We start from the raw sequence: 20,686 nt of genomic DNA on the forward strand, positions 1-20,686 counted from the left end.
ATAAACATTCTTAATTTAAGATGACAAGCGTAACAGCATACGTAAGAGCCAAACAGAGAAACTGTAAACAAAACGACCATCGGTTTTATTGCTTCGACTTCCGCTTATTATATAAAACATTGCGTTTTATTTTAATTCTTGACGGTGAAATTCACAATTGGTTGATTATAAACATGTCTATTTCGCATTCGCGGAACCAAGTGACCGCATAAAACAAATGCAGGTCTGTAATGTTAAAGTCGATGTAAATAAGCGTGCTACTCTTATGTTTCAACCGAGTTTTTCCTTTAACAAATTTTGTGTCTACCAAATTGGGTTGGTTGGGGTGTAATACTAATAATAAGTGTTGCCTTTAATTTAATCAATAAAATAAATTGACTTCATTAATTTTTTTGAACCACCTCTTAAGAAAATCTAAAAAATATGAATGGAATGATAAATCACAAGTACAAACTCATCATATTTTTTGCATTTTAGATAGGATTTATTCAGCAAAATTTAAGGGTGACGTCATCAATTTTTTTAGGAGGGATGAACAAATACATTTTGAACAAAAGTTTACCATGCTTATAATAACTTTAAAATATTCCCAAGATTTCAAAGCATTCGGTTTTGTAATTCCTGATTAAATCGATAAAATAAATTCACGCCTTCATTAATTTTTTTGAGTCACCCTGCATATGCAAATCCAAAAATATGAATGGAATGATAAATCACAAGTACAGACTCATCATATTTTGTACATTTTAGATATGATTTATTCCACAAACTTTTGAGCTGACGTCATCAAGCTTTTGGAAGGGATAAGCAAATATTTTTTAACTAAAGATTTATGATGCTCTTTATAGCCTTCAAACATCTGCAAGATTTCAGAGCATTCGGTTTTGTAGTTCCTGATTAAATCAATAAAATATATTTACGCATTCATTAATTTTTTTGAGTCACCCTGTATATGCAAATCCAAAAAATATGAATGGAATGATAGATCACAAGTACAGACCCATCATATTTTGTACATTTTAGATATGATTTATTCCACAAACTTTTGAGCTGACGTCATCAAGTTTTTGGAGGGGATAAGCAAATATTTTTTGACTAAAGATTTATGATGCTTTTTATAGCCTTCAAACATCTGCAAGATTTCAGAGCATTCAGTTTTGTAGTTCCTGATTAAATCAATAAAATATATTTACGCATTCATTAATTTTTTTGAGTCACCCTGTATATGCAAATCCAAAAAATATGAATGGAGTGATAGATCACAAGTACAGACTCATCATATTTTGTACATTTTAGATATGATTTATTCCACAAACTTTTGAGCTGACGTCATCAAGTTTTTGGAGGGGATAAGCAAATATTTTTTGACTAAAGATTTATGATGCTCTTTATAGCCTTAAAACATCTGCAACATTTCAAAGCATTCTGGTTAGCAGATTAAAAATTAAATTTCAAAATATTGTTTTATAATTTTGATTTTTTTTCCAAAAATCTGGACGTTTCGGGTGAAAAGTCGACTCAGAGTTGTAAACTACATGTGTAGGACTATGTTATTTTATACAATTGAAAACCCATTTACTATGTACAATTTTGAAGTGACGTCATCGCATTAGTGGTGGGGATGATTAGACAAATTTTGGTTAGCGTTTTACCATCTACATGATATTCTTAATATAAGTACAAAATTTCACAACAATCGGTCGAGTACTTTCGGAGATTATCTGTCTAATAAAAATCCGGGACAACAGACGGACAGACGGACAGACGGACGGACAGACGGACAGACGGACGGACAGACGGACAGACGGACAGACGGACGGACAGACGGACAGACGGACAGACAGACGGAAATGGGAGACCTATTTCTTCGTCTTCTAGGGGTCATGAAAGATCGAGAAAACGTAAAAGTAGAGAGTCGGCCGACGGACTCGATTACAATACTTCCTTTGCTTACGCTCGGGAAGTAAAAATTGGTCGAAGAATTCGACAGAAGTTCCCTCGCTCATAAAATACAGCTTGTCAAATCCAGCTTTTTCGAAAAATTAAAAGATTTGATTTTGCGAATTTCATTGTTTTTACTTCCCGAGCGTAAGCAAAGCAAGTATTGTAATCGAGTCCGTCGGCTGACTCTCTACTTTTACGTTTTCTCGATCTTTCACGACCCCTAGAAGACGAAGAAATAGGTCTCCCGTCTGTCTGTCCGTCCGTCTGTCCGTCCGTCTGTCCGTCTGTCTGCCGTCCCGGATTTTTATTAGATAGGTAATCTCCGAAAGTACTGGATCGATTGTTGTGAAATTTTGTAGTTATATTAGGAATATCATGTAGATGGTAAAACGGTAACCAAAATTTGTCTAATCATCCCCACCACTAGTGTGATGACGTCACTTCAAAATTGTACATAGTAAATGGGTTTTAAATTGTATAAAATAATATAGTCCTAAACATGTAGTTTACGACTCCGGATTAAGTTTTGACCCGAAACGTCCAGATTTTTGGAAAAAAAAATCAAAATTATAAAACAACATTTTGCAATTTAATTTTGAATCTGCTAATCTGAATGTTTTGAAATGTTGCAGATGTTTTAAGGCTATAAAGAGCATCATAAATCTTTACTCAAAATATATTTGGTTATCCCCTCCAAAAACTTGATGACGTCAGCTCAAAAGTTTGCCAAATAAATCCTATGTAAAATGTATAAAATATGATGAGTCTGTGCTTGTGATATATCATTCCATTCATATTTTTTGAATTTGCATATACCGGGTGACTCAAAAAAAATGAAATCTACTGCGAAAAAAACATAATAGACATGCAGTCGTCACGTTTCCGACAGCGAGGGAAGTACTGTCTAAACTCTATAGACCAATTTTTTTATACGTTGTAATGCACATTTGGTTAATTATAGCTTGTCTAGATCTAGAGGAGGCTCAGCATCCCTTAGCCTCCCCCTAGCTACGGCCATGTCTAGGGGTTATGAAGTATCGAGAAAATATGAAAGTACCAAATTGCCCGATAGAGTCCATTACTGTACGTCCGTATCCTCGATAAAAAAAACAACTTGAAAGTGTTTATGTTTATACATCGGAAGAATGTTATATAGAAAACAATTTGATTTGAATGAGTTCGTCCCCTCAAAACAGAGGATCAAAACTATTAAATAGTAAGTTACAGTCGACAAAATGTTCTGAATATCATTATTATAATTATTGTTAAATAAAGAGGTTTGATGCAAATTGGGTAACTCGTTTTTAATATGATCAATAAAAACTATGAATGCATTGATGAATTTTGAGCTAACGTCATCAATTTTTTGGGGGGAATAAACAGAGATATTTTGATTAACAATTCACCATGCTTACAATGAATTTAAAACATCTGCAAGATTTCAAAGCATACCATTTTCTAGATCCTGATTAAATCAGTAAAATAAATTCACCCATTCATTATTTTTTTTGAGTCACCCTGAATACACAAATCCAAAAAATATCAATGGAATGATAAATTACAAGTACAGACTCATCATATTTTCTACAGTTTAGGTAGGATTTATTCGACAAAATTTTGAGCTGACGTCATCAATTTTTTGGAGGGGATAAGTAAATACATTTTGATAAAAAATTTATTATGCCTATCGTAGCCTTAAAACATTTGGAAGATTTCAAAGCATTTGGTTTTGCAGATTCAAAATTAAATTGTAAAATGTTGTTTTATAATTTTGATTTTTTTTTCAAAAATCTGGACGTTTTTATACAATTTAAAACCCATTTACTATGTACTATTTTAAAGTTACGTCATCACATTATTGATGGGGATGATTACATACATTTTGGTTAGTGTTTTACCATCTACGTGATATTCCTAATAGAAATACAAAATTTGACAACAATCGACCCAGTACTTTCGGAGATTGTCTAATAAAAATTCGTGACGGCAGACAGACAGACAGACAGACAGACAGACAGACGGACAGACAGACGAACAGATAGACAGACAGACAGACGGAAAAGGGAGATCTATTTCTTCGTCTCTAGGGGTCATGAAAAGTCGAGAAAACGTAAAAGTAGAGATTCGGTCGACGGATTCGATTACAATAGTTTCTTCGCTTACGCTCGGGAAGTAATAAAAATATATAATATGAATATATAAGAGCCACAAGGATTTATTTTATTATATATTAAACAGCACTAAAATAAAATTAAAATAACAATAACAAATGTATTATATTTTAAATTGTTTTAATTTTTATAGCATCTTCCTGTCTCCTTTGTTCGCAATATTTCTATTTAATTCAATTATAAATTAAGTAGAGAGTTTGTTAATTTTTTGAGACATTCTGTAGAAATATATTACTAAATCACAACAATGTTACGTCACCTATCATATTTTTTAGCAAATTACATTGAGATGACGTCATCAACTTTCTCGAGGGAATGAATCAATATATTGTAAACGATCTGTTGTAATCATCAATGCTATCAAAATAAAAAAAAAAATTAATAAATTGGTTATGTGTATTCTAAAACGAGTTGTAAAGTTTTGTTGTAAAAGTTTAATTTTTGGGATAATTTATACAGGTTAAGTTAAAATAGGAATATATAACCCACAAATAAGGCAGCATTAAATCTTAGATGTGGCTGGCTAGCGCTTTACTCCCCAAGTTTTATTAATAATAATCATAATTAATAATTCGTCAAGATAACAAAATTACAGGCCTTTCTGGATCAGGACCCAGGAATTAAAAATGTTATTGTAATCATTATTTTCGAAAATCAAAACTCTTCTTTCCTGGTGGGACAATTTTCAGTTAAATAGAATAAAAGTTCGATCGTTTTGCTTTGGCAATGCATATTGCATTTTTGGCATGCGATCAACTTGTCTTTAAATGTGGCACTCTCACTGGTACACATTATTTATGGACGATTTTCAATAGAAAGTGCTTGAAAATTATATGTTATTTAAAATTATAAAATAAACGTTAAATCGGTTCTGAGACAAAAATAAAAACTAAAAAACTTATTTCGAAGAGATTTTATTTTTAAAAAAGTAAATAATCTTCCTTGAAACTGAATTTTGTTATTTCCTACAGGTTACACCACAAGCCCATAAAATAAATAATTTCGACTGTGACATTAAAAACACGAAGAAAGAATCAACTAAAAGAATATAAATTTTTTATGTAATGATACATAATCTCGCTGAATGAGCTGTTGTGAATTTGATTAACATTTAACGACATGTAGTTAGTTCAGTTATATAAATACTGACATAAAAAGTCTTCAAAAAAATTGTCGCTGCAAAAGATCTATAGGGTTGGGACATCTACACCTTTAACAATTTCGACATGCTCGTGTAGTTCCTCAAATACCATTTAGAAAAGTAGGTGGTAAAGTTCCTTCCAAAATTAAGTGGTGAAAGTGGAACATTAAGTATCTATATATATACAAATTAATGATTGTTGTTATAACGCAGATCTGATTACCTTTTAAGTTGAATGTACAAGAGACTAATGGATACGAAAGCTTAAGTGTGTGCGGTATTTGTTTCTCGCTGTTGTTTTGGCCAAAACTGGTCTCGGTTTCATAGAAAACTAGTACTACATGAACAATGACTAATTGTTATTGGTTTCAACCTAAAAAAGGCATGTCTGAAACTTTTAGACTCTTATGTAATACCTACAAACATACAACTAAACTTTTGTTCTTGCTGTAGTTCGTGCAATTTAAGTGTCAAGAAATAGTACAGCTCTCGAAGGACCTGCTGCTTTCGCAACGATTCGCAAGTTAATTTCATTCACCCTTCAATTTTTCCACTGGCTAACCATCAGACACTATCTCCAGCCATAAAATTAAAAGCCTTCTCGAGTTCAAGTGTTTAAATAAACACATAATAAGGTGTAAAATGATTAACATCCACCAACATTAACACCAAAATAAACTTACTCGATAAAGTATAAATTTGTTGCCGTAATTCCACTTGATAGAGGATGTAATAAAACTCAAGTGACTCATCCAACATCCAAGGCTGCAATAAATTTCAGAACTTACCTAATACATTAACTTACAATGTACGCCCACTCGTAGTAAAATCTCGGGTGATACCCAATTATCGTTAAGATGTTTAAACATTTACGAAGCGAAGCATCTCTAATGACTACCTTGCTTTTTTACAGTGTCAAGTGCACAGGAGCAACAACCGTCAAATGCCACTACCACCACACCAGTGAAAAAAGTACCCAAAAGGAGTTACGTGTGTCCTCCGAACTTCATCAGACTTAGCCATAGATGCTACTACTTTAGTAAAGAAGCGGCCACCTGGCAAGACGCGTATTTTCAGTGCAGAGACCTCCATAGTAACCTTGCCATCATCAAAACCCCAAACCAAGATAAACTAATTCGGAGGACTTTAAGCAAAAAACCTCTAGGTTTGTATATTTTGCAATATCATGAAATTAGTATTAAACACCGTTTTATAGAACCCCTTGAGAGATGGCTTGGTGGTCTCTATGACTGGGAGCAAATGACCTGGAAATGGGCGGCTTCTGGTAAACCTTTAGTCTATCAAGGTTTTTCTAGAATGGAACCCGAAGACAAGGAAAAGTTGCGTTGGCACTGCATAATCGTAGACCCCAATTTACAATTCAAGTAAGATTTGTCCCACTTCTGTTGCCACTTCTAACTGTCTTTTTTTGTTGCTTAGATGGAATACCCGAAGCTGTGTTGAACAAAAGCACTTCATCTGTCACACCAAAATCAAGATTGTCACAAGCAAAGGAAAAAAGAAGCTTTTGCGGCAATACAAAGTGAACAAATACAACAAATTGAACGAAATTCCGGTCCCTGATCTACCACAAGACGCACGTTACAACACCACGATCTTGAAAGGTCATCATCCGAATGGCGCTAGCCTAAACCACGCACAGTATGCTAGAAAACCAAGGGATCGTAGACGCAGGGTGCGCAAAAATAGAAAGAAGAAAGTAAACGTTCTTTCCGATAATGATAACACTCTCAACTCGACCCACTACGGACAAACTGAAAGAAAGCGACGACAGAAAACCAAAGAAGAGGGCGATTTGTCGATGGAACGAATTAAATGGAAGACGTACTACAAAGATTCAAATTTGAGTCCGTTGCATCCGAAGGCCATAATCGAGGAATTTAACTATGTGAAGGAGCCATAAATGCACAGTGCTAAACTGTAAAATGGTGTCTTTTTTGTGCTCTGTTCAGTTTTGTATCAATACTTAGACTATTTAGTTTTTAAGGGCAGTGTTTTATACCGTCGCTTCACATTATTTATGTATGATCATGTATGTATGTAAATATATTTTTTATAAAATTAATTTTTTTAAGGAATTATTTTATTTTTGAATGTTATGGTGCTATCAGGAGTGGATTTAGAATGTGGTACTTACGAGGCAACCACCGAAGTTATTGCTAGATCTGCTCCTGTTAAGAAGTATTTTATATATTTTTTTGTTGTTTTTCTGTTTGTGTATCTAAAATTTATTAAATATATAGATGTGTAAGTCTATTTTGTTTAATGTTTTTTATTGTATTTATAATTTTGATGGTTTGAATAAGCGTTGTGTACACGTGCACGTTTCAAGTGAGAAAGTGCAGCGTTCTGCGACTGACTGGGAAGAAAACTTGGACGTGTATGAAAAAAGGTTACTCGTCTGAAAGATCTCATAAAGCATTTCCGAGATCTCCAATTTGAGGGCGATTCCTAGGGTCATTGTCTCGTACAAAACTTCAAAGGAAAGAACGTTTTTGAGCCAACTGTTTCTGTCATTTGATGAAACCCCACCAAAACACCTTCGTCTTTTTCCACACCTCTGAATACCATCTCCTTAAGCAATAATGTAATCCAGACTTCAGTTTCACGTAAAGTATGGATATTTTAAAAGTTCCAAGATTTTCTCTATGATCCAACACTATTTCTTTTGTTCAAAAAATTCAGAGTACTTCCGAAAAAACGTATCCTGTAGACCTTGTCATCGTCGATTATTACGGGTCCTTTTTGCAAAGTCATTCTAGAGTAAGTTGCCTACCTTTTTGTTCACTTTGTACTTATGCGCCATTTTGGTGGGATGTTTGGGTTATCAGTTTCACAGTATTTTGATTTCTTTATTTAGGAAACGGAAGTTTTTGACATCCAAGGAAATGGGATATTTTGGAAGCAAAAAATTAACTACAAGATGGTATGAAGAATAAAGCATTTATTATGAAAAAGTCCAAAATAACATTATTCACTATAAATAAAAAAGACATATCTGGAAGAAGTCAGTGTATTATGTGTTGCATAAATATTTTACATACATTTTTATTTACAATTAAATCAAGAATTAACTATACACAATATAATACTGCAATTTCCGTTTTTTGTTATTATTTAGAAATAAATAATAGCTTTGTTGGAGCAACGAATTCTAAACTTTAATTCTGGTAAAATGTAGCACATGTAACAGAATAACCAACATGTTATGACTGTGTTGCACGAGTGGTTGCAAACTTTTAAAGAAAAAAATTTACTGGTACAAATGAACTATTACAGCGACTATGTACAAACTATTTCCTGCGCAACTTGGCTCTTCTTAACAGTCGCTGGACTCGTGGTTTGACTGAATGCCTCTGTTCCCGACGGTGGCCTCTGTTTAAACCCATGCGTGCCTCTAGATAGATCCAGAACGCCGCATCGAGAGTTTCCTGGGCCCGACATCGAGACTTCCGGTAGCACGCTTCAGACTTGCCTTTGTGGAACGCGGCGTCGACACCGTCAGCAACGATGACTCACCCACCGACACCGTGCGTACTTCCAGAAAGCTCTCGACGGCCATAGGCATCCTACTGGGGCGGCGTAAGGGTGTATTTCGTAACAATATCCTCACGCAGGGACATCAATGCTGAGATATTATCTCTGGCTCCAGTGGTGTCAGATAATTTCTCTAAAATGCCGCCAAGAAATGGTAGAAAAGTCGCAGGTTTCAAATTTAATTTACAAATAAAACAGCAACGAAACTTGAAATTTTGTATTATATTTTATCAAAACAAAACAAAATAAAAAATACTGGTTAAAATCTATAGTTATTTAAATTGTGCACTTCCCGAATTGGTAGATCCTTGAAGACGTAGATCTCTTGCAATTAAATATCCTGATTACATTTTACATGTACAAAAACAAATAGTAATAATAATTCATTAGTAGAAGTGTTTTCAAAAAATTATTACATGGAACAGCAGTAATAGAATAGCTGCTGATGTACATACTTACATATAACTATTTATATTATATATTTATAGTCATCAAAATAAGTGTGGCGTTGTTGTGATGTTGAGATAGGTAATACAACATGCACGTACTGTAACCTCATTTGAGATACACCTGTTAAAACTTTTATGACTTAAGCGGCTGAAGTCAAACCACCCTTATAAGTCAAATTGGCTATTGTAAGTTTTGTGGACACGAACTGCAAGATTATTACTGTTCATTGTTGGCATAATGTAGCTGTGAACTGAGTTAAGTAATACAAGTTTGAGTTACAAAGGTGGTTTGGCTTAAGCCGCTTAAGTCATAAAAGTTTTAACAGGTGTATTTCCAATGAGGTTACTTTACAAGTGGTACAAGCTCGTCGAAAAGTCTATCCGAATTGCAACAAAAACACATTGATGAATAATTCAATTAACTGTTTGCTTTAGTTGTACTTATTATACCGTTTTATATCATTAATATGCGAAATAGAGTAATATATATTTTTGGTATTCGTACTTTAGTTATTCTCTTTGAGCAACCATTAAAACTTATTTTATATGCATGTGCTGTTACATAGAATTTTTTTAACTCATTTAATACACATACAAGTATTGTACAATCACATGTCTATACCGCTGTCACCATTGTCTTTGTAATCCGATAAAGGGAAATGCGTTTGACGTACATAGTGCCCGTAGGGGAATCTCGATTCTGTCATTGATTAAATACATATAGATAGACCCATGCTATTGTTTGGAGCGAACAAGCCAACGGCCGGCGAACAAGAGATGGCGCACCAACGGTCGGCCGTCAAACGCCGGCGAAAAGCTTGGACACCAATCACGCGCATAGGTAACACAAATCACACTAATAATATATTTAATAAATCTACCACTCGATAGAGGGCGACGAAAAAATGTGTAAAAATCTCATAGTTAGCATTTAAATAATTTGCAACGTTGCCAGATGAGCCTAACACAAATTTGCCGTTATTTCTAGCCAAGTAGGATTTATTTCGTTTAAAAGTTTCTGATAAAGAAATGGGATTATTATAATGAATAAAAATAAATAAAACAAACAAATTATTAAGTACTTGTTATTTTAAATACTTGTTAGTGCTAACATTATTATAAATACGGTCCGGTAACTCAAATTTTATAGAAAGAGTGAGATGTTTCAGGACGAGGCGACCGTAGGGAGCCGAGTTTTTAATTTCGAAACGAGTTCTGCGAAAAGAGTTATCGGAGGTATGTCGTTATGGATTTTATTTCATACTGTCAACATATTTTTTTTGTTCGATAAAATAATTACTATTTTGGAAAAAGTTCAAATCAAGTCACTTTTTCTGACATCGTTAGCAACCGCTGTTTGGCTAATGTTTTAATTTGTTTATTCGTGCAAATCAGCATCAAATGTTTAAACTAAAATTTATTAGTCTAGAGACGGACAGATATATACTAAAGACAAAACATATCCATTCATATATGTCTTAAAAAACGGGTAACATATGCCGCATAAACTAAAAAATAAGACATTTTCTTTCACATTTTATATTGTAAATGCAATTAAGTATATCGATAACTCGCTACTGAAAATTTATTGAAATATAATTTCTGCAAAAAAAAGATTGTTGTGGTTTTATGGTTTATTGACATAGTTTACTTATTTAAAATGAATATTTTTCATACATAGCACAAGTTCTTGATATTATTTATTTTAATTTCAAATAATAATTGTGTTTCCTTTAATTTTAACCAAGAAAATTTTTCGGTTATTATCCAACATACTTTTGTACATTAAGAAACTCCATTCCACGTCGCGGGACGTTACAGAACAATATTTAAGTAAATAAGCTTTTCCAAAAAGAAGTCGTTTTTATGTGTTTTAAAACTCACTCTTTTATCTCCGGACTTTCGGCTTTTTAGTGTTTCACTTCGACACAAGAATATAAACAGTGGAAAAATGGAACAGTTTTAAAAACTATTCATCTATTTGTTCTGTCTTGCAGCGAGAAAGGAATATAGCATATTGTACCCACATTTCATAGTAAAAATATGGATCCGGTTTAAAATTTTACCTACCTACTTAATTACGTTAACAAACTAAAATTTTCATTGAAGAGACAGGCTGTTCTAGGAAACTTTATTACAAATCTCTTCATTTACGAGCTGCTGAAGGACCGCCGCGTTGGCCTGTTCGCTCCAAACAATAGCATGGGTCTATCTATATGTATTTAATCAATGATTCTGTGAATCCAAGCGAGGTAAATCGTCTTGCATCTGGAGCAATATACCTTCCTCATCCGATAGTGGATAATACCTTTCTCGTACAAAGTGGCCGCAGTGGAATCTAGAGCCTGTGAAGCCAAGCCGGCTACCTTGGCAAACAAATCTTCTACTCGTTACAATTAGTACGTTGCATCTTGCGCAATACACTCTCGCCAATGTATGTATGTGCCCTATCCACATAGGACCCTTGTAATTCTTCGCGCAAAATCGGCAAAGAAATTGTTTGCTTAAATCGTTCCTCGAAGGGGCTTTCCGTCTAACGGAAAATAACGCAACACATTGATCTACAAAAAAAGAAAAAAACTTATAAGAAAGAACAATAAATTACATTCTTAAAAACTTGCTATGGGCCATCTCGTTCACAAGAATAAAACACACGTATTCAAATGTTTTGCAACAAAGGCAGTGCATGTAAAATTAGTAACTGACTGCACTTCAGAAGCATTTTTGAGCACACTAAAACGATTCATGATGCGAAGAGGGAAGATTTCAGCCATTCATTCTGACAATGCGAATTATTTTACCGCAGCAAATAAAGAACTAAACAAATTATTCCATTCGTCACAATTTGAAAGTGAAATAGTTCAATCTTTGGCGAAAAATAATATTAAATAGTACTTTTATACCAGCACGCTGTCCTCTTGTTAAAAACTTAATTTTTGTTTATTAAATCTATACGTCTATCTTTTAATGTAGCATATTTATTAATAATTTCGTCATAAAAGTCTGGTCTTCTGCTAAATTCATTTACTAAGCATTTTTCTATTGACATTAGTGCGAGTCCAGATAAACGTTCTTGCGACATGGTGCTTCTTAAATAAGTTTTAATACGTTTTAGACATGAAAAATTTCTTTCTGCAACTAGGCTGGTTGCTGGAATTGTTACTATTAAAGATAGCAGTTTATTTACTTCAGGAAAAACGTCTTCGAACTCTTTATTAATAATATTTAAACTACGTTGTATCACTATTTTGGAGTTGATCATCATAATGTACATATATTTGATAATTCATTTAATAAACGATCTTTTTGAAAATTTTTTGGATATGTTTTCATTAATGAGTTCAGTGCTTCATAAGGAAACTCGTTACGACAATCAGTATATTTGGCAGAATCCACAAGAGACAAAAATTCTAATTTATTTAGGTCTGTAAATCGCACGTCTAACTGAAATGTGATACAATTTAAAATTTCATAAAATAAAATGCGGTAAGTTGGAATTATTTCAGCATACTAAAACATATCTGCGCGTGAGTCACCAATGTACGTTGCATGCGAAAATAAAGGTAGAACTGAACCGCAAAATTCTGAACCTCTCGTATCAATAATTTCGGGACAAAAATCAGTGAAAAATATATATTGTCTTTTGTACAATACATGACTTTATTAATATTACGAAGTTGTATCTGAATTTTGGATACTGATAATTATGATGTCTTGTTGCATAGGTGAGGCTCAGCTTCACTTGGCTCATCTGGCGAGCCGCCTCTGTACGTCAAATCTAGTCAAAAACTAACAGGATCGTTGTCTGTCTACGAACTGCGGACAGTCGAATGATTATTATTCGTTTAGTTCAGCGGAAATCATTCTTCAATGAATATCATAACCTCAATAATTATAAATCATTGGGCAGCCGCTTTGGGATGAACGAGGATACCCGAGGAACAAGAAACAAGGCAACAAGTTGTTATTATTATTGTTAAACAGTTATGTTGATTAAATAAAACCATGTTTAAGTATGACTGCATGTCTGTGTTCAAATGTCGAAAATCAATAATTGGTGACCCTCGACGAAAGAACAGTGTTAATACCGCGTCGCGTCTCGTCGTAAGTACCACGTGTATCTATCAACGCAAGAATTTTTGACTTTCGGGGCCAATATGTTTGACGCCGAGCTTCAGCGACTAAGGAAGGAGCTAGATGAAGCGAAGGCGGCTTTGGAAAAGTAGAAGAACGAACACCACGAGGACGACGCGGTGAAATCGACCACCATGAAAGTACCACCGTTCTACCAGAAGACTCCTGCATTGTGGTTCTCCCAGATCGAGGCATAGTTCCACACTTACGGCGTGAAATCAAAGTACGACTGCATTTCTGTGTTCAAATAGCGAAAATCAACACATCTAAGAAGAGTTGAAGGTAACGCATTGCTTTCGTATGAAGAGCTTTTGACAGTTGAGGTTTGCGTTAATATCAAACCTCTTAGACCACTGTCCTTTGACTCCATTAACTCAAGTCCTCTCAGCTTACTCCCGGTTACCTCCTGATTGGAGATTGACAAGTGAAGAAGCCGACTTAACCACGATTAAAGAGAATCGGCACTTTAGATCGCAGGGCCTACAGCAGAGCACTCAGAACTTCCGAACACACTGGAACAGGGAAATCTTTTAGGAAAGTCTAAGTGGAGAGGTCTATTACCTACTAAAGGAAGAAAACCTGGATGCACCAAGGAAAGCAGCGGCGAGGGTTCCAGAGTGGTCAATCGGATTTGCCCGTTCCCACACGAGGAACTTTCCGAAAAAATGTGAAAAAATTTCATGGTAATTATTATGAACGAAATGTTTAGCCGAAAACGGTTGACAGGATCACAATAAGTATAAATTTTTAAATAAATATTTCATTCGATGGAGGACAAAACCATGCTTGTTTTAATAGTTCCTGAACTGAATAACCCGGCATATAAATTCTAGAAGATCCATTTTACAGTATTTGAAATGACGTCATCAATTTTTCTGAAGGGTGAATGAGCAAATCCCAGACAGCGTTTAACAATTTTTACAACAATCTTGGCATAAACTTAATATTGTAACATTGCCTAGTTACAGCTGTCCAGAATCAGAAAACCGTATACAGTACAATAACATTTCAAAAAAACACCAGTGGTGATTATGGGAAACAGTTTTATGGTACTTTTTTACTATACTTATATATGTATTTATGCACAATGTCAGTGGGGTTTTTCGAACAATATGTGTCATTTTTAATTTATTTTCAAATTTCCATAGTCAGTGGACAGGATTTGGTGCTCAACAGCGTGGACTGTCCATATAAGGCAGAAAAAAAACATAATTGCATGGACCAACAATGCAACAGCCATCGTCAATTTGTGCTGAGGACAATTGCCCGTCCTTTATTGTAAGTTAGATTATATTTAAACTTAAGTTTGTGAACATGCAAGGTCGCTAGAATGCATGGAAACGGTTAAATATTGTTAAGGTATTAAGGTATGCTTTATTTTCACTAGAACCTGAGAACATAGAATAAAGATTAACAACCTTACAAGTACAACAAGAAACAAAATAAAAAAATCGCGATTTTCTTGGCTGAAATTTTTGCCTGAGCGCGGCGGAGCGGATAAAGCTTGACAAACTTGGAGAATGACCACGAAAATGTAGGCGACCCTAGAACGACTTTGCGGGGGGGGCCCGTAATAGTCGACGGTGACAAGGTCGCCAGGCTTCTCGGCAATCACAGAGTGCATCTCTCCGGAAAGTGCTCTATTCGGAAACTTGGATTTTTGGCAGAGGTCACAAGACTTAACGATTCTCTCAATTCGAACTCGCATTTTTGGGAAAAAGAAATATCGGCGGATCAGAGAGAAAATCTTGGAGACACCAAAATGTCCATATTGTTCATGGAAGGTCTGGATTACGTCATCGACTAAAGCCTCAGGGAGTGGTAGCCTCGGCTGGCCGTCAGATGGGTGGAAAAAAATGAGCAAATCTTGGTGGATCTTCATGGACTGAAAGAAGCGATTTTCCCGAAGATGGTTTTTCCCTTGAAGTCTGGCTCGAAACAATGGCCCTAGAAATGCGTCCTCCAGTTGGAGAGATCTCAGATTTCGAAAATGTTTCGTGAGGTCTTTCAGACCCGAAGTGGTGAAGAGGGCTGAAATTACTTCGATCTCGTTCACGGAAACAGTGGCGACAACCGGAGAGTTATGGGAGCGAACAGGAACGCCACTACTTTCGTAGGGATACCTCGAAAGTGCATCGGGGACGACATTTTGTTTTCCTGGAATGTGTTCAACTTCGTAGTCGAACTCATTGAGAAGCAATGACCAGCGAGTGAGGCGATCGTTCAACAACCTGCACTGCTTCAGAAATTTGAGAGCATAATGATCAGTGCGGATGACTAATCTATGCCCAAGAAGAATAGTTCGATACTTCTGCAATCCGAAGATGATCGCCAGAAGCTCTTTTTCGGTGACGGTGTACAACAATTCCGGACCTCGCAACAGTCTGCTTGCGAAACCAACGACACCGTGTTCACCGTCCTCCAGGAATTGGTACAACTCAACACCCAGAGCTACACCGGAACCGTCAGTTTGAAGATAGAAAACTTTCTCGAAGTCGGGAAATTTCAGCATGACCGTGTCGAGGAAAAGCTGTTTGGTTTGATCGAAAGCTTCTTGTTCAGTGGTGGACCAAATCCAACGAACGCCCTTTCGAAGCAAGCGAGTGAGTGGGGCGATGCAGTCACTGTAGCGATCGCTAAACCGCCGATAGTAACCGCACACACCCAGAAAAGCTCGGAGATGTTTTTGTGTTTTTGGGGCTGGAAACTCTTGGATGGCCTTGATCTTGTCGGGATCAGTGGCAATGCCATTCGATGATAGAATGTGACCCAGAAAGCGAACTTCTTCCTGCAGGAAGGAGGATTTCTCGAGGTTGATGGTCAATTTGGCGCCACGCAGGCGGGTTAAAACCATGTCAAGATGAAGCAAGTTTAGTTTAGTTTAGTTTATTTATTTACGGAATTCTCCACTTTTACAATAAGAATTACATGAAGTGTTGATCAAATGAGTCGGAAACAATCAGCAAATCGTCAATATAATTGACGGTGAATTGGCGAACTTCGGGGCCGAGAATGAGGTCCATGGCACGGCTGAAGGAACCTACGGCTGTTTTAAGGCCGAAGGGCAAAACTTGATAAGTGTACGATTGACCGTTAAAAAGAAAGGCGGTGTACTGGGTACTCTCGGGACTCAGCGGGATTTGCCAATACGAAGCTCTCAAGTCAATCGTGGACATGAACCTGATGGACTGGAATGACTGGAGAAGATCTTCAGGGGGGCGGGGCGCTTCGCAATCTGCTACCATCTGCTTATTTGCCCAACGGGCATCCAAACAAATTCTCACAGAACCATCTTTCTTGCGAACAACAGTCATGGGGCTCGCGAACGGTGATGCCTCGCGTTTGATTACCCCCAACTCAAGCATCTGATTGATGACCTTTTCGACTTCGGGTCGCAGGCTGAAGGCGATTGGATACGCTTTCCTGACAAAAGGGGTGGTGTCGTGCATTTGGATGACGTGCACGTATTTATCGGTGCGACCGGGAAGTTCATTATAAACGGTCTGGTGTCGTGAAAACATTGTCAGGAAAAGGCGTTGTTGTGAGGGATCCAAAGAAGCGATGGAGCGGACCTTTTCTTCAAGGACAGAAAATGGGGTGATGGTTCTGGCTAAATTCGGGGGACCGGAATTCGTTGTGGTGAAGCTGTGGCAAACGTTCACAGTGGGTTCTGAATCGGACACGACGGAATCCACATGAAACGGGAAGTTCTGTGGGCGGCCGCCCGAATGGATCCGAAGTTGGCCACTTTGAAAGTGCAGGGAAGCATTGGCGCTATTCAACCAATCCATTCCCAGAGTTACTGGCCGAACTAGGTTCTTCAAACTAAAAACACAGCAGAAGAGAGAAAATTGCTACCAATTGAAAATTGCAACCATGCCTGCGTTTTGATCCGGTGGCTTTGATGACCCGTGGCGCCTCGGATGAAGGTGGAAGAAACGGGGAGTGTCGCGATTCTGCGCCCACTCGAAAGTGCGGAAAATTCCTCCTCGTTGATGCAAGTCACCTCGCTTCCCGAATCGAGCAGAGCCAGAAGTTCCCTACCAAAAATTGAAATTGAAATGTGGGGCAGAAGAGAGCAGCTTCCGAAATCTGGTGGGGGAGCTGAAGGGCGTTGCTGAAGTGTGGAAAAGCTGTGTTCGAAAACGTCCCCCACAATTTTCGTGCGCTCCAGGATGGAGATCACGGGGTGAAATTTCACACATAGCGGTGTTGAAATTCCTTCCTGATTGGGACCTAGACCTCCCAAAAGCCTGTTCCATCCCATCCGACAGACCTGAGAAAACCCACGAGGATACCTTCCCTTCAGTCTCCGAAGAGAGGGAGGGGCAGAAGGTGCCACCACAACCCCTCGGCGCACGAGACTCATGGGAGATTGGGCGTTAATGGGTTTGGGCGGAATGTACCCTGCGGGCACGAATTTAATCAATGGAAAATTCGAAGGCTTGGAGCTGGTGGACGGACACGCTTGCCTCACTAACATGTCCGGTCGGCATTTCCCGAAACGTTTGGTGGGGGAATAGAAAAAGGGTTAAATGCCATCAAAGGCGAAACAGTGGGGGCAGGAAATTGGATGTCTCGGCGCACGCTTTGGTCGGATGACCGATCTTCCACCGGGCTCGAGATCTATCGTGGCCTGCATGTCAATTAAGAAATGTTGGGCTGCTTTAACGGTTCTCATCGTGCGAGGAACAGCATTCCAGGCCCTTTGGATCTCGCCTGGAAAAAGTTTCATTAGGTCTGCCATTATATTCGACTCCTCTCGCGGTAGCATCAGTGACCGCGCGATACCTTGTACCGGTCCTCCCGGTGCGTGGTCGTCCAGAAGTTCCCCAAGAACTCCACCCGAAAGCCCTCAAAGGTGTCCCAGTCGGACTTATTGATGTCGTACCAGGACTCTGCGCCTTGCCTGAAACACAGACGGACTTCCTCGAGCTTGCTGGAACTTCTCGTCCGTGTAAAACGCCTCGAAATCCTCCAAAAATTTGTTGGGGTTTTCAAGGGTCCCCCCTGAATAAAACGGACGAGGCAGCGGTGCAGCTGGTGCCGGTGCCGAAGTCTCCTCCGGTTGCCGACTCTGCTCCAGCAAGTGGAGTGCAATGGTTTTCCAATCCATCTGCTCCGGACGGGACAGGGTCTCCAGTTGCTCGTCTCGGCCCGTTGTTGCTTCTTCGTGGACGGGGTCCACGGTCCTCTCCCTTCGTCGAGAGCTGGATGGTCGCTCGACGTCAGGCCGCCTCCTACGCGTCGTCTTTGGCCTCGCTGGTCTTCGCTGGGTTGTCGCCACCAGCGGTGCGATCCTTGGCGCCTTCACGTCCCAGGCGCCACTGGTATTAACTACCTGTCTCTTCTTTCCGAACATTTTCTTCGCTGGCTCTCTCTCTTGGAAACAAAATATAAATAAGTACATATGCAACACAAAATACACTCTTCCAGGGCAGTGCCTCGACATTGCATGCTGGGCACGCGGCACCAATTCTGTAATAACCCAAACCTCCAGCCTTTGATTTGACATTGAACAAAATTTTAAAAAGCCCGCTAAAATTTGAAATTTGGCCTTGGCTGTGATCGTCTACAAAAGTGGGACCCTACATTGTGTTTTGAAAACTGGCGGGAGGCGTTCGTTCATACAAATTGGCGCACTTTGGAGCGGGAAGAGTGACGGATTTAAAAAACTTATATTTGGAAAAAAAAAACTATGAAAAATAAATCCAATAAGAGCTCAAGAGACCTTGGCCAAGGGCCCCAGAAGAGCTTAAAGAATTTATTTCTCAGAGAAAAAAAAAGCTTTATTTTCACTAGAACCTGAGAACATAGAATAAAGATTAACAACCTTACAAGTACAACAAGAAACAAAATAAAAAAGTCGCGGAATTCTCAGAAAGTAAATGGATGGCAACGTTCCAGATATTAAGGCAGTGTGGCCTCTACAAACAAAATGGGGGGTGCACAGCGAGCGCAGGGCGACGGCCGCACTCCCCGTGAGGGCCCACGAGGTTCTCCTGCTTCACCACTTCACGCGCGTTGTCTTACGCACCCACCTGACATAGGTTGACCTTCCTGCCCCCGCCGATAAGGCAGCTGTGTAAACTCCGAGTCAGCCAGGGTCGGAAGTCTGGCAAGAGCCGTAACCACCCGCACGGAGTCGCCGACGCCACCGCGGCCAGCCCACACGACTCCCGAGTTACATAGCGCTATCAAATTGAGTATTTGGATTTCAGACAAACAATAAGCAAAATTTAATTGGCCACACTCCATCAACACTTGTTTTAAATAACAAAGAAATTTAAATGAGATTAAATTATGCACGTGTGATCAACAATCTTATACAACAAGGAAAATGAAATGAGAAATTACTCATGTTTTTTATCAATCACTTTAAAGAACAAGAATTTTGAAAAGGATTAAATTATTCACATTTTGGCAATGATTTTATTAAATTAAGCTACATTTACGTCGCTGATTCTTACCAAAGAAAATAAAGAAGCTATGGATTTTATTGAAATGTTTATCTGACATTAAACAAAGAAGTTACGACTGCATTAAAATGATCTGGGCAACGTTACGTTGTTGACCGAATTAAACAAACAAACCCCTCCCCCTCCAACACGTCCCTAAACAAAATACACATAAAAAACAACACATAAAAAACAACACATAAAAATACGACACATGAAATATGCAAAATAAATAAAATATAGGCAACCATAGGTGCACATTCGATTTGAATTATGTCTTTCTTTCAATGACATTCATTTTTTAATTCATCGACAAAGCTTTTGATCAACAACAAATCCCCGATGACTAATACAAAAGCTCACAAAAGACGCCCTTGAAATTCCCCGACCAACATCCCGTACTCCCACCCTAACACTTTCTCTTTCTATTTTAACGGTTGAATATTTGAAAACTTACACGAAATTTTCCAGAATTAGAGTTTATAACAAACGATTAATAAATCGAGGAAAAGCCATTGCAATACCTTAGACATTATAATGTCAGTCAAATTAATGTGCCTAATTAATCGATGTCACTAACACTCGTCCCCCAGACTATGATATTATTAATTTTGTAATGCCGTTCTCCGCGTTATTTTTGTTAAAGATTCACTTGTTCAGATTACGTTTGAATTTACTTTACTCACACGTGCTGAAATTATGCAATGCAAAATAATACCTCGAAAATTGCCATCCAACTTTCCGCATAACATTCGCTAAATAAAACTGCCCTAGCTAACGTAATTCCCTGAAAAGCCCTACTAAAACGGATTGAAATTATGTTGAAAAGGT

General features: G+C 37.7%; 1 protein-coding gene and 1 long non-coding RNA gene across 3 annotated transcripts in view; one reads left to right on the plus strand and one right to left on the minus strand.

The window, feature by feature from the left end:
• LOC135130307 (uncharacterized) overlaps positions 1-7,533 on the plus strand; it is a 90,693-nt gene extending 83,160 nt beyond the window's left edge. For both annotated transcript variants that reach the window (XM_064057672.1, XM_064057673.1), the window contains exons 3-5: positions 6,170-6,421; positions 6,473-6,641; positions 6,697-7,533. In XM_064057672.1, the coding sequence (XP_063913742.1) occupies positions 6,170-6,421; positions 6,473-6,641; positions 6,697-7,180 (905 nt within the window). In that variant the 3' untranslated portion in view covers positions 7,181-7,533. The remainder of the gene's footprint in view (positions 1-6,169; positions 6,422-6,472; positions 6,642-6,696) is intronic.
• Positions 5,143-6,173, minus strand: LOC135130309 (uncharacterized). The gene is made up of 4 exons (XR_010280723.1): positions 5,940-6,173; positions 5,685-5,853; positions 5,480-5,629; positions 5,143-5,430 (listed from the first exon to the last, which is right to left on the minus strand). It is a non-coding gene; the product is annotated as an uncharacterized LOC135130309 (long non-coding RNA).
• Positions 7,534-20,686: the final 13,153 nt, after the last annotated feature.

The sequence above is a fragment of the Zophobas morio genome, unplaced genomic scaffold (genome assembly GCF_036711695.1).
Source record: "Zophobas morio isolate AGI-343-1 ecotype UQ-CSIRO unplaced genomic scaffold, CSIRO_AGI_Zmor_V1 ptg000017l, whole genome shotgun sequence".
NCBI lineage: Eukaryota > Metazoa > Arthropoda > Insecta > Coleoptera > Tenebrionidae > Zophobas > Zophobas morio.